The 12,149-nt window shown below is 50.8% G+C and overlaps 1 protein-coding gene across 1 annotated transcript in view; it reads right to left on the bottom strand.

Annotated features, from left to right (window-relative positions):
• The window catches only part of LOC137431849 (electroneutral sodium bicarbonate exchanger 1), a 211,964-nt gene that overhangs the window by 80,753 nt on the left and 119,062 nt on the right, over positions 1 to 12,149 (bottom strand). Inside the window, exons 9-10 of the mRNA XM_078782766.1 lie at positions 10,491 to 10,648; positions 1,961 to 2,048 (exon numbers count right to left, since the gene is read on the bottom strand). Of these exons, the coding sequence (XP_078638892.1) occupies positions 1,961 to 2,048; positions 10,491 to 10,648 (246 nt within the window). The remainder of the gene's footprint in view (positions 1 to 1,960; positions 2,049 to 10,490; positions 10,649 to 12,149) is intronic.

The raw sequence follows: 12,149 nt of genomic DNA, 5'->3' as shown, positions 1-12,149 counted from the left end.
TTCCAGCCCACGATGTTGACATGAGCGAAAACAGCCAATGTGTGCACAACAGCATGAAATTGAAGCAATATCAAATATTATATAGAGAGACATCAAAAAGAAACGCTCGGAGGACTGGGCCATGCTCAAGGTCTTGCTCAAGTTGTGAAAAGGAAAAGGCCGCAACAGTGGGAAATAACATGGCAGGACTGATTCAAGGTGCCTCAGTGCCACAACGTCAGAGAGTAGCCATCAGACCATCCATGCCATCAGGTCGGAGTCTGAACAACCTAAAAGGAAAGACGTTGAGTGTTCATTTGTCACGTCATTTTCTGCAACCCTTATTGTACTTATGAAAGTTACATCCAAATAATCTGAATGCCAATTGGGTAATTTGGACCTATTTCACCCCAGGGACTTCTGGGAGACAATGTACAAGGGACTCAACGGAAGAATGCCATTGTGTCAGCACGCATCGCTGACACTTGTTATTGGCTTGATGGAGCATCTAGCTGAAGATTGGCTTGCGTGTAACTAGCGGAAGCAGTTTCCTGAGACACTGTTGACAGCTTCCACATCAACTTAAAAAAAACAAAGTCAGAAGCATGTCTACCCAATCTTCTCAAACAGCTATGACAGCTGTTTCCACACTTTTTGTGAACAGTCAAGGCTCGTGGAAGAGTTGGAACAGAGAATGGATCAGGACGCAAGATAACAAAACGACCAGCAGCAGGAGAAAACATAGAAAGGCTGAGATAGAAAACAGACGGAGCTAGACAACAAGGGATGTACGGTAAAGTTGATGGGGGTAGGGGAGAATGCAGGGTGTGGAAAAGATGGATACAGAAGAAAAAATATTTTTTGGGAGGGATGGTTAAATGGCTTAAGAAAAGATCATGGTTTTGGATGGGGGATGATTTAAGATGGTATTGAACAGCTGGCATGAACAACAGGATTAAAGAGAATGTGAAAGTTGGTTCCACAGGTGGGGAGAAAAAAGGAACGAAGGAGAGAAGGAGAGCAGTGATTCTGGATTTTTGGAGTTTCACTAAAGGGGGTTGATGGTGGACCACGTGTGGACTGGAGAAACCTAGACGGAGCGAGGAGGACCACGTACTGGGAGGGCAGAGGGTGCAAGACCAGAAAGGAGGCGTAAGAAGGCAGAGAGATTGAGAAGAACACAGAGAAAGAGAGAGAGACAGAGACAGAGACAGAGACAGAGACAGAGAGAGAGAGACAGAGACAGAGAGAGAGAGAGAGAGAGATTTGTTAACCTGCTGGCAATGGGAAAGGGATAGGCCCATATACTCAGCTTCATCACAGGAGATTCCAATGATCATGAAGGCCTTGGTTTCCATGGTGTCAAACTAAGCAAGATGTGAGGCAGGGGAGCCAGCCCAGAGGGGAGAGCAGTACTCCCTCAAGCTGTGTATGAAAGCCTTGTAGGTGGGTAGGGATTCAAATGGGCCAAGGAAAGACTTTGTACAACGGAGGATACCCAGCCAGTGACTGTATTTGGAGGCCAATTTTGAAATGTGGTTTGCCCAAGAAAAATCATGGCTGTGAGTGAGAACTGAACTTCTTTGAGAGGGTTGTTAAAAAGGTAGTTGGAAAGGTTTGCCGTACAGTCCTTTCAGAGAGAGACTTCCCACAACGTGGCCTCCATTGTATATGTTGCCGATGGCCAGGAGCACGGAATGCCCCTCAGATAGTGTCTTGGCCTGGCTTTATAGCAGTAGCTGGAGGAGTAAAAGGCAGAAAATGTGCAAGATATTTTACCATGCACATTTTCTGCCTTGGATGTAAAAAATACATTAACATGGTAAGTAAACTAAATATATCGAATCAAGTTACTTCTGGAAGCATAAAGTGGTAAAATAGTGCAAGACAATAATATTTTAAAATCAACAGGGGTAAGTATCCCATGTTCCCCACGTTCCCCTGGGACTGACAATGCAGTCTGTAAGATCTGTTAAGGTACCTCATCGGACATTAGGGTCGCCATGGAACGGCCTATCTCATGGTATTGCTGGGCCTTGCTTGCTGGTCCTAGAAGGATAAAGATGAACCTGTATGGTGAGGCAGAGCCAAACGCCAATAGTAAACAATATTCCATAGCAAATGCAAAAAATACACTGTTCACTATATTTACATTCTTACAAGCAACAGTGGTTGTTCATCCTCTTTAATGTTATAATGTACTATAATTCACCATATATGCCATAATACAATGCCATATATTATATAAAATATAGCTACGTACATAAACAAATGCATGTTTCAAGACAATTCGACATGTCAGTATCATTACAGGAGATTTATTCACAACAGGAATGCTCCATCATTGGCATCAGGGATAAAGGTTCAGAAGTGACAAAGTGGACAAATACATTGTGGACGCCACCACAGCAACCTCGGTGATGTAATGGTTAAAGTGTACACTCCGAGCCTGGGAGGTTGGCGGTTCGAATCCCAGCCGAGTCATAACAAATACTATAAAAACGGGACGTCCTGCTTCCTTGCCTGAAGCTCAGCATTTAAAAAGGATAGGGCACGGACAAACAACGATAAGTTGGTAATAATAGCTCAAGCTTTGATGGGCCTAATGGCCTCATCCTGCATCAAACTTCCTTGTAAAGTGACTCATTATTATTTTTAAAAATTATATATTTTTGTGTTTAAAAAAAAAATGGAATTCATGTTTTTACGGAGTAGCCCATCGGGCAGAGCCATCTAGAACAATGTTTGTCCGTCTGTATGTAAGTATGTATGTATGTATGTATGTATGTCCCCTCAAATGCATACCAATCAGAGCAGAGAATCTGGTCACATGACAGGGTGATGTGATTACGTCTGATGTCATTACGGCGGTGCTGCGGCTGACTCTCTACACACCGCCATTTTGATGTATATGCCATTCATGAACCTATCGTCGAACCTGTCATATATCACAATCACCATGCTCTACCTTGACGTTTTTCATTCAGTGTGAAACACAAACAAACCGATTGTTAAAATAACCATCAAATATCAAAAGCATCGGCGGTACGTCTCTTCCAACAAAACGGTACGTATAGGCCTTAGGCGTTATGACTCACCGTCTGCTTCGGACAAATTAAGCCCAGGTTTCTTAATACAGTGATATTGTTTCAGTCGTATAGTTTTCGTAGTAATAATAATATTATAGTAAATATAACCATAACACTTTAATCCCAATGTCGTGAATGGAAAGTTGATGGATTGAAGTGGTGTAAAAGCGGAAGTAAGGAATTCACCTCGGTTTTTTTAAATAATAAAATTTTCATAATAATAACGTAACGTTATTACGTTATTATTATGAAATTATTATTACGCTCCGTTATTATTATCTTGTGCCAAACGTAACGTTATTATTATAGTAAATCTAATCGTAACACGAATCCCTTTGTAGTGACTGCAACGTTACTGGAGGTTAAATATATATCTTATATATAATATATATATTAAAGTAGCGGCAGTTTTGTGTCCGGCCGTCATGCTACGTCATTACGTATATGATGTCATTACGGCGTAAACACCCGTTCACTTCGAGAGCAGCAGGAAAGGTCATTCCTCTTTGGGGTATATACTGTAGATTGCAGTCGATCTATAGTCGGGTCTCAAGAACATTGGGTGTGTGTTCATTTACCAAGTTCCTTGTGGAGAGATCGCCAAGTGGTTTAAGCATTGGAGCAAGCACTCCATTCAAAACAGTTAAGGAACGGCTGGCTTGGCAAGCGCTGGCTAGCTCCTTGGTAAATGAGCACACCTCCAACCATTGTGGGGTATAATCTAGATTACAGTAGATCTTCCCTCAGTTCTGTTAGTAAAACTTACCTCACAGATGTCGGGATTCCTCCAAATTTCTTTTTTTAAATGTTATAAACAGCATTAGCGACTGTTTAAAAAGCTAATCATGTGTTTGTGGTTTATAATATTTTACAAGCCCGGCTACGCCACTGTTAGACTTTTGGTCTTGTTTTTTAAATACCAATTTTCCCATATTAAATAAGCACAACATTTTTACCCATGAATGGCCAGGCATCTTGGACTTTGTTATGCTATCAGCCATGGATACAAGACAAAATTCAGGAGGCCTCCTAATCTAAAATTGACTAATAGGACCCAAAAGACTCTTGTGCCAAATGTGGAGTTTTTATCCATCCATAAATGTACATTTTGTGTGCAACATTAATTATCATACAAATTACCTTTGAAATGCACCTTTCCAAAACGAATGGAGAAACCATTCTGATATGTTGAATGATTATACCGAGTTTGTGATGCACTTACAAGGGGGTGAGTTTCATGACCTTGACTTTTCCTACCCACGTATGGTCAAAGGTCACATGTGACCTTAACCTACAACCTTTTTAATTATGAATTTAATGATTCCTGCTCAAAACAGAAAAAAGAAGATTATCCTGAAATCTCCTTTCATTTGACATTAAAATCAGCTTCCTATGATGACACTTACGACTCCGATATGGCCCTCTAAAGTTTCCAAGGTCATGTAAAAGCTCAAACGTCCAATGACCTCTATCCAGGAACCAGTTAAACTACCAAAGCTACGACCTTGGCTGTGAAATCTTCTCATGGAAGGGAAGAAAATTGAAAGCTTTCAAAAAATTTGGAGATTTTGATGTCACATCTCAAGTTGAAGTGTTTTTCATTGATCTCCGCTACACCATTAACTCGATGGTATTCATAGAATACTTACCCTGCGCAATCAACTTGGTGTGAGCCAACTCTTCTGTTTTTGAACATTTTTTTGATCCAATATGGCTGCCAGACCACGTGAGTGATGACATAACAAATTTATATTCTCTAATCTAATTGTTGCATAGATCATGCTCAATACATTTCAAAGTGATCAGACTAAGCGTTGTCCCTATCAAATTATGACATTGAAGGAGTCCGGACTCCAGCAGAATACGGACAAAAGGATGGCAAGGCACAAACTCGTCCGAGAAGATGTTTATTCGTAAAACCAACTCGGGAACACTAAAAAGCCCGTTTATCGGGCTGCCTTATAAAGCAAAACCAAAAACCGAAACAGAAACCAAAAGCCACGCCTCTCAAGCGAGGCGTGCTTCGGTGGTCACATGATCCACAGGTGTAGCTCATTATACCCGCACGCGCGGCACGCTTTGGCGGTCACGTGACCAGCCACTCTGGCGCCGGGGATCCCCGCCGGTGACGTCACCGGCTGGAGCAAGGAGATTCTGATGTCGGTCTTGCTTGGGGGACCCATGGGTCGCTACACACGCCCCCCAGAATGGACTTGGTCCAGGGAGGTCAACCTGAGGGGGGTCCGGATGACCCGACCGAAACAGCCCCTGGCCGGTCACGGGGGGGGGGGGGGAGGGGTCCCGTGTGGTGGTGGATGGTCGGACGGGGGGTGTAGTGGACGGGGGGCGGCCGCGCCGCGGTGGTAGAGCCAGCCATGGCGGCTGGCCGACGTCCATGTGGGCCGGTTTGAGGCGGTCCAGCGAGATCCAGTCCGCCCGGCCGCCGATGCTGACGATGAAGGACTTGTTGTCCCGGCGTAGGACCCGGAAGGGTCCGTCGTAAGGTGGCCGGAGCAGCCCCCGGTGCGCGTCGTGGCGCACAAAGACGTACTCTGCCGTGCGGAGTGCTGGGGGACGTAGGAGTGGGGGTCGCCGTGGCGGGACGTTGGCACTAGGGCGAAACGTTGGGCGGCCTCCTGGAAGTCCGTGCGCTGGCGCGCGGCGGACCAGGGGCTGGTGGCGTCGGGCACGAACTCGCCTGGGACGCGGAGAGCCTGGCCGTACACCAGCTCGGCGGTGGACGCCTGGAGGTCCTCCTTGGGGGCCGTGCGGAGGCCCAAAAGGACCCACGGGAGCCGGTCGGCCCACCCGTCGTCCTGGAGGCCGGCCATGAGTGCGGCCTTCATGGAGCGGTGAAACCGCTCACACAACCCGTTGGCTTGGGGGTGGTAGGCCGTGGTGCGGTGCAGAGTGACTCCCAACGAGCGGGCGACCGCGCCCCAAAGTTCGGACGTGAACTGTGGGCTGCGGTCGGACGAGATGTCCGCCGGTGCACCGAAGCGCGCGACCCAAGTGGCGATGAACGCCTGCGCCACGTCGGCGGTGGAGGTGAGGCGCACGGCCTCCGGCCACCTGGTGGTTCTGTCCACCATGGTGAGCAGGGGGGTGAATCCCCGCGATGGGGGCAGGGGACCCACCAGGTCCACGTGGACGTGGTCGAAACGCCGCTCGGGCACGGTGAAAGGAGCCAACGGAGCCAGGGTGTGACGGTGGACCTTGGCCCGCTGGCAGGCTGTGCAGGCGTTGGCCCAGTCGCGGACGTCCTGTCGCAACCCGTGCCAGACGAAGCGTGCCGACACCAGCTTCTGGGACGCCTTCCGGCCTGGGTGCGAGAGGTCGTGGAGGGAAGCGAAAATGCGGCACCACCAGGAGACCGGCACGACGGGGCGCGGTCGGCCCTGGGAGACGTCGCAAAGCAGGACCGTGCCCGCGAAGGGGACGTCAGCCAAGCGGAGGCCCGTGTCTGCCACCCTGAGCGCCTGCACCGCGCCGTCGGTGGTCTGGTCCATCGCCATCAGGGCGAAATCCACGCCGAGGTGGACGGCGTTGGCGCCGGCCCGAGAAAGGCAGTCGGCCACGGTGTTGTCTTTCCGGCGACGTGCCGGATGTCCGTGGTGTATTCCGACACGGCGGAGATGTGGCGCTGCTGGCGGGCCGACCACGGCTCTGTGACCTTGGCCATTGCGAAAATCAATGGCTTGTGGTCGACAAAGGCCGTGAATGGACGGCCCTCCAGGAGGTGGCGAAAATGGCGGACGGCCAGGTACAGCCCGAGGAGCTCGCGGTCGAACGTGCTGTACTTCAGCTCGTTGGGCAGGAGTTTCCGGCTGAAGAACGCGAGCGGCTGCCAGGCCCCGTTCAGCCATTGCTCATGGACCGCGCCCACGGCGTAGTCGGAGGCGTCCGTGGTGAGGGCGATGGGGGAATGGGGTACCGGGTGGGCCAACAGCATGGCGTTGGCGAGGGCCCGTTTTGCCCCCGCAAAAGCCGCATCCATGTCCGTGGACCAGACGACATCGTGCTTCACCGGCTGGCCTCGGAGGGCGGCGTACAAGGGCCGCATGAGTTGCGCCACTCGGGGCACGAAGCGGTGGTAGAAGTTCACCATCCCGAGGAACTCCTGCAGCGCCTTGATGGAGCGGGGGCACGGGAAAGCGGCGATGGCCTCGACTTTGGCCGGCAGCGGCACAGCGCCGTGCCGGGTGATGCGGTGGCCCAAAAAGTCGATCGTCGCCGCACCAAAGTGACATTTGGCCGGGTTGACAATCAAGCCGTGCTCGCTGAGGCGGCCGAAGAGCGTCCGGAGGTGGAGGAGGTGCTCGGCTCTGGACGTGCTGGTGACGAGGATGTCGTCCAGGTAGGTGAAGAGGAACGGCAGGTCGCACAGCACGCCGTCCATCAGGCGCTGGAACGCCTGTGCCGCGTTTTTGAGGCTGAAGGGCATCCGTAGGAACTCAAAGAGGCCGAAAGGTGTGATCACAGCCGTCTTTGGGATGTCGGCCGGGCGGACGGGCACCTGGTGGTACCCCCGAATCAGGTCCACTTTAGAAAAAATGGTCTGTCCCGCCAACCGGGCGGAAAAATCCTGGATGTGCGGGACGGGGTACCTGTCGGGGGTAGTGGCGTTGTTGAGGCGGCGGTAGTCGCCGCATGGCCGCCATCCGCCCCCCGGCTTCGGGACGATGTGCAACGGCGAGGCCCAGGCGCTGCCGGAGCGCCGTACGATGCCGAGGCACTCCAGCGCCATGAACTCGGCCTTGGCGACGGCGAGTTTGGCGGGGTCGAGACGGCGAGCCCGGGCGTACACCGGCGGGCCCGTAGTGGGGATGTGATGCTCGATGCCGTGCCTCAACGCGATGGCCGAAAACGTCGGCCGCGTGAGGGCCGGGAACTCCGCGAGGAGACGTGCGAAGTCGTCCGCCAATGGGAGGGCGCAGGAAAACTCGGTGGGTGCGGCCCGGCTCAAGGCGCACGCCAGGGAGCTGAAAGTCTCGGCGTTGACGAGACGCCGGCGTTTCATGTCTACCAGCAGCCCGTGGGCGCACAAGAAATCGGCCCTGAGCAAAGCCATGGGGATGTCCGCCGTCACGAACTCCCAGTGAAAGAGCTGGCTGCCGAAGCGGAGGGCGATGGTGCGTGGGCCGAAAGTGCGGATGGCGGAGCCGTTGGCCACGACCAATGGGGGGCCGCAGACGGCGGCCTGCCTGTCCTCCGCCGAAGCGGGAATGACGCTCAGCTGGGCGCCGGTGTCGCAGAGGAAGCGCCGCCCCGATGCTCGGTCCGCGATGAACAGCAGGTTTCCGGAACGGCCGGCATTCATTGCTGGGAGGGAACGCCGGCTCGCCCGTTTCCCGGGGTCGAACGTGCACGGGGGTCGGCATGATCGGGCCTGCCGCCCGAACCTGGCATGGAAATAGCACCAGGCCGGGTCCGGCGGGGGCTCCGGTCGACGCGTCGGGACCGGGCGACGCGGCGTCGCCACTGCCAGTCGTGCCGGCCCGGCGGTCTCCGGGAAGGAGACTGCGTCGCGGGTGTCGGGCGGGTGGGCGGGAAGGCTCCCGGCCACCACCCCGATGAGCTGGCTCGCCGCTCCGGCGAGCTGGCTTGCCGAAGCGATCTTGTCGGCCTCCTTGGCGAGGTCGCGGGGGTTTACGATGGTCGTACCTGCCAGGGCGACCCGTACCGGGGCCGGGAGCTGGCGAAGAAAGAGCTCCTGAAACAGGAAATCCGAGGGGTGCTCGCCGAGCAACGCAAGCATGTAGTCCATGCACTCGGACGGGCGCGTATCGCCGAGCTCCGGTAGGTCGAGCAGGCATCGTGCGCGCTCAGCCGGGGAAAGGGCGAACGCGCCCAGCAGAAGTGCCTTGATGGCGTCGTACTTGCCGTCAGCGGGCGGGTACTGGAGGAAGCTCAGGCAGCGGGCGGCGGTCGCGGAGCCGAGCGCGGCGACCATGTAATGGTAGCGGGTGGCGTCCTCCGTGATGCCACGCAGGGCGAACTGGGAGTCCGCCTGCGCGAACCAGATGGCAGCATGTGCTTCCCAGAAGGTGGGCAGCTTGAGGGACACTGTGGTGTCCATTGCCGTGTTGCAAATTCGGGGTCACCAGTGAAAGAGTCCGGACTCCAGCAGAATACGGATAAAAGGATGGCAAGGCACAAACTCGTCCGAGAAGATGTTTATTCGTAAAACCAACTCGGGAACACTAAAAAGCCCGTTTATCGGGCTGCCTTATAAAGCAAAACCAAAAACCGAAACCGAAACCAAAAGCCACGCCTCTCAAGCGAGGCGTGCTTCGGTGGTCACATGATCCACAGGTGTAGCTCATTATACCCGCACGCGCGGCACGCTTTGGCGGTCACGTGACCAGCCACTCTGGCGCCGTGGATCCCCGCCGGTGATGTCACCAGCTGGAGCAAGGAGATTCTGATGCCGGTCTTGCTTGGGGGACCCATGGGTCGCTACAACATCATAATTATGGCACCAATGATGTCATCGTTAACATCACCTATTCCCCATATGGAGTTCTTCACAATGAGCCATGTTTCAATTTTTTCCATGCAGCGGTTTTGGAGATATAGAGGTGCAACATTTTTCGGTTTTTCCAAGATGGCGCCTGTACCACATAACATATGACGTCATAATAATCATTAAAATATTACACAGGAGGAGGCGCTCCTATGGTGAAAATTTAATGTCAATCGAACCAAGTTTTGCTGAGAAAATGAATTTTTTAAATGCAGACACGTACGGCACACGGCACACGTACGTACACAACTGAATGCTTAACCCAGCTTTTCGCTTCGCGAGCGCAGGGTAATTAACTAGAGCTCACATTAGCCCACACAGTCTTGAGAAATAAGGACATGGGCAGCGTCTGTGAGCAGCAAATTTGATTGGTCGAGATGAGGTAAAATGGCGTAATGTTTTGTCCAAGTACTGCTACAGGGAAGGTTTTTGAAAATGCAAACGAGGCGATTTGTGTTCTACATTGTTAAAGACTATAATTCAATTGATATAAAACATTTTAAATGTTGTAGAAATAAATAAAAATAGGAATATAAATTGCAGAAGTTTACCGCTGTTGATTCAGTGTCTTATACACCACCTTATTTAACCCATCAAATTAGTTATTCATGCCTGTGGTTTGCTTCCTTTATGCCATCCTTAAAACTACTAAGTTTCCTGTTTGGAATGATTTTCAAGTTCACTTAGTGCGTCCAAAATAATTACTGATTTTAAATTCGTGTTGCAACAATGAACACAAAAAAGCTCGTCATCAATTTTTTATTTTACTTATGTTGCCCTCAAAACTTCACTGCTGAAAATGCAATTCAAGTGAATATCTACAATAGCGTTGATAGACTAATAAATCTATAAGATAACTTCTGGTGTTGTAATGTTAAGCCCTTCCCATCATGCACCTGGTTGGAATTGGGACTTGCGTGAGGCCGGAGATGAGGACAGCTGGAGAAAGGCGCACGAAAGCTATTACAGGTTTCTCCAGGAAATCCACACCACCAACTAAAACACTGGAAGTTTCTGCTCCAGGAGGTATCTTCCTCATGAAATTGAGATCTACCTACAGAAAAGACAAATTGCATCCACAGTGTCAACTTCATAACAAGAAGACGTCATGCGGAGCACGATACTTGCAAAATATAAGAGCACGATACTCGCCCCCCCCCCCCTCCCCAAGAAAAAAAAATTCCATTGATACAGCAAATTGTGCATTTCATCAAGATTAAAATTGACAATCTTGATCAAAGCTCAGGTCAATAGGAAGAAAAGTGACGATTTTTCAGATGAAAAATGATGATTTTGGAAGGTTGACCTAGAGTTGACCTTTGACCTTTTGACCTCAAAAATAGTAAGTTTCCCTATTTAGTGACTCAATCTGCAAATGCTGTTCAATTTTCAAGTCAATCGGATGAAAATTGATGGTTTTTCGATGAAAATTGATATTTCAAATTTGACCTTAGGTTGACCTTTGACCTTTTGACCTCAAAAATAGTATGTTTCCCAATTTAGTGACTCGATATGCAAATACTGTTCAATTTTCAAGTCAATCGGTTGAGAATTGACGGCTTTTTAGATGAAAATTGATGATTTCGGATATGCTTCGGATATGAAATCTTTCCTCTTCTCCAATGGCTTGATCTCTGATCATCAATTTGGTTTCAGACCAGGTCACTCTACTCTGGACATGCTGCTTCTGCTGTCTCAACAATGGATGGAGGTCCTCAATGCCAAACAGGAAATTAGAGCTGTCTCCCTCGACATATCACGTGCCTTCGACACGGTCTGGCACCCCGCTCTGCTCACCAAACTCTCCTCCTTTGGTATCCATGGAAATCTCCACGCATGGCTGGCGGACTTCCTCTCTAGTCGTCGTCAACGTGTGGCCCTGAATGGGTTTCTCTCATCTCCTCTTCCTGTTCAGGCTGGAGTTCCCCAAGGCAGTGTTCTGGGCCCCGTGCTTTTTCTGGTCTTCATCAATGATCTCTCTGACTCTCTCGAAAATCCTCTCTATCTCTTTGCTGATGACTCCACTCTCTGCCGCTCCATTCCTCTTCCCTCAGATCGGCAGTCTGCTGCCTCCTCACTCTCTGAAGACCTGGACAAAATCACAGACTGGTCAAACAAGTGGAACATGTCTTTCAATCCTGACAAATCTCACACTCTTACTATGTCTCTCCGAAAAGATCGACTGGACAACCCTCCCATCTACTTTCTCAACAATCCTCTCCAAGAAGTTCTGTCGCTCAAGATTTTGGGTCTCACTATCTGCCATGATCTTTCTTGGGAAAACCACATTTCCAAGCTGGCCTCCAAAGCCAGTCGCCGACTGGGCATCCTCCGTCGTGCGAAGTCCTTCCTCGGCACACCTGAGCTCCTCACCACATACAAGGCTTTCATCCGCAGCTCAATGGAATACTGTTCTCCCCTATGGGCCGGTGCTCCTGCCTCACACCTAGCTCGGCTTCACGCTGTTGAAACCAAAGCTTTCAGAATTATTGGAATCTCCCGCGATGAAGCTATCTCTGAGGGCCTTTCACTCACTCACCGCAGGCAGGTAGGTG

This window comes from Myxine glutinosa, chromosome 7 (genome assembly GCF_964187855.1).
Source record: "Myxine glutinosa chromosome 7, kmMyxGlut1.1, whole genome shotgun sequence".
Classification (NCBI taxonomy): Eukaryota; Metazoa; Chordata; class Myxini; order Myxiniformes; family Myxinidae; genus Myxine; species Myxine glutinosa.
The sequence above is the reverse complement of the archived record's forward strand: the minus strand, read 5'-3'. Positions and strand labels throughout refer to the sequence as shown.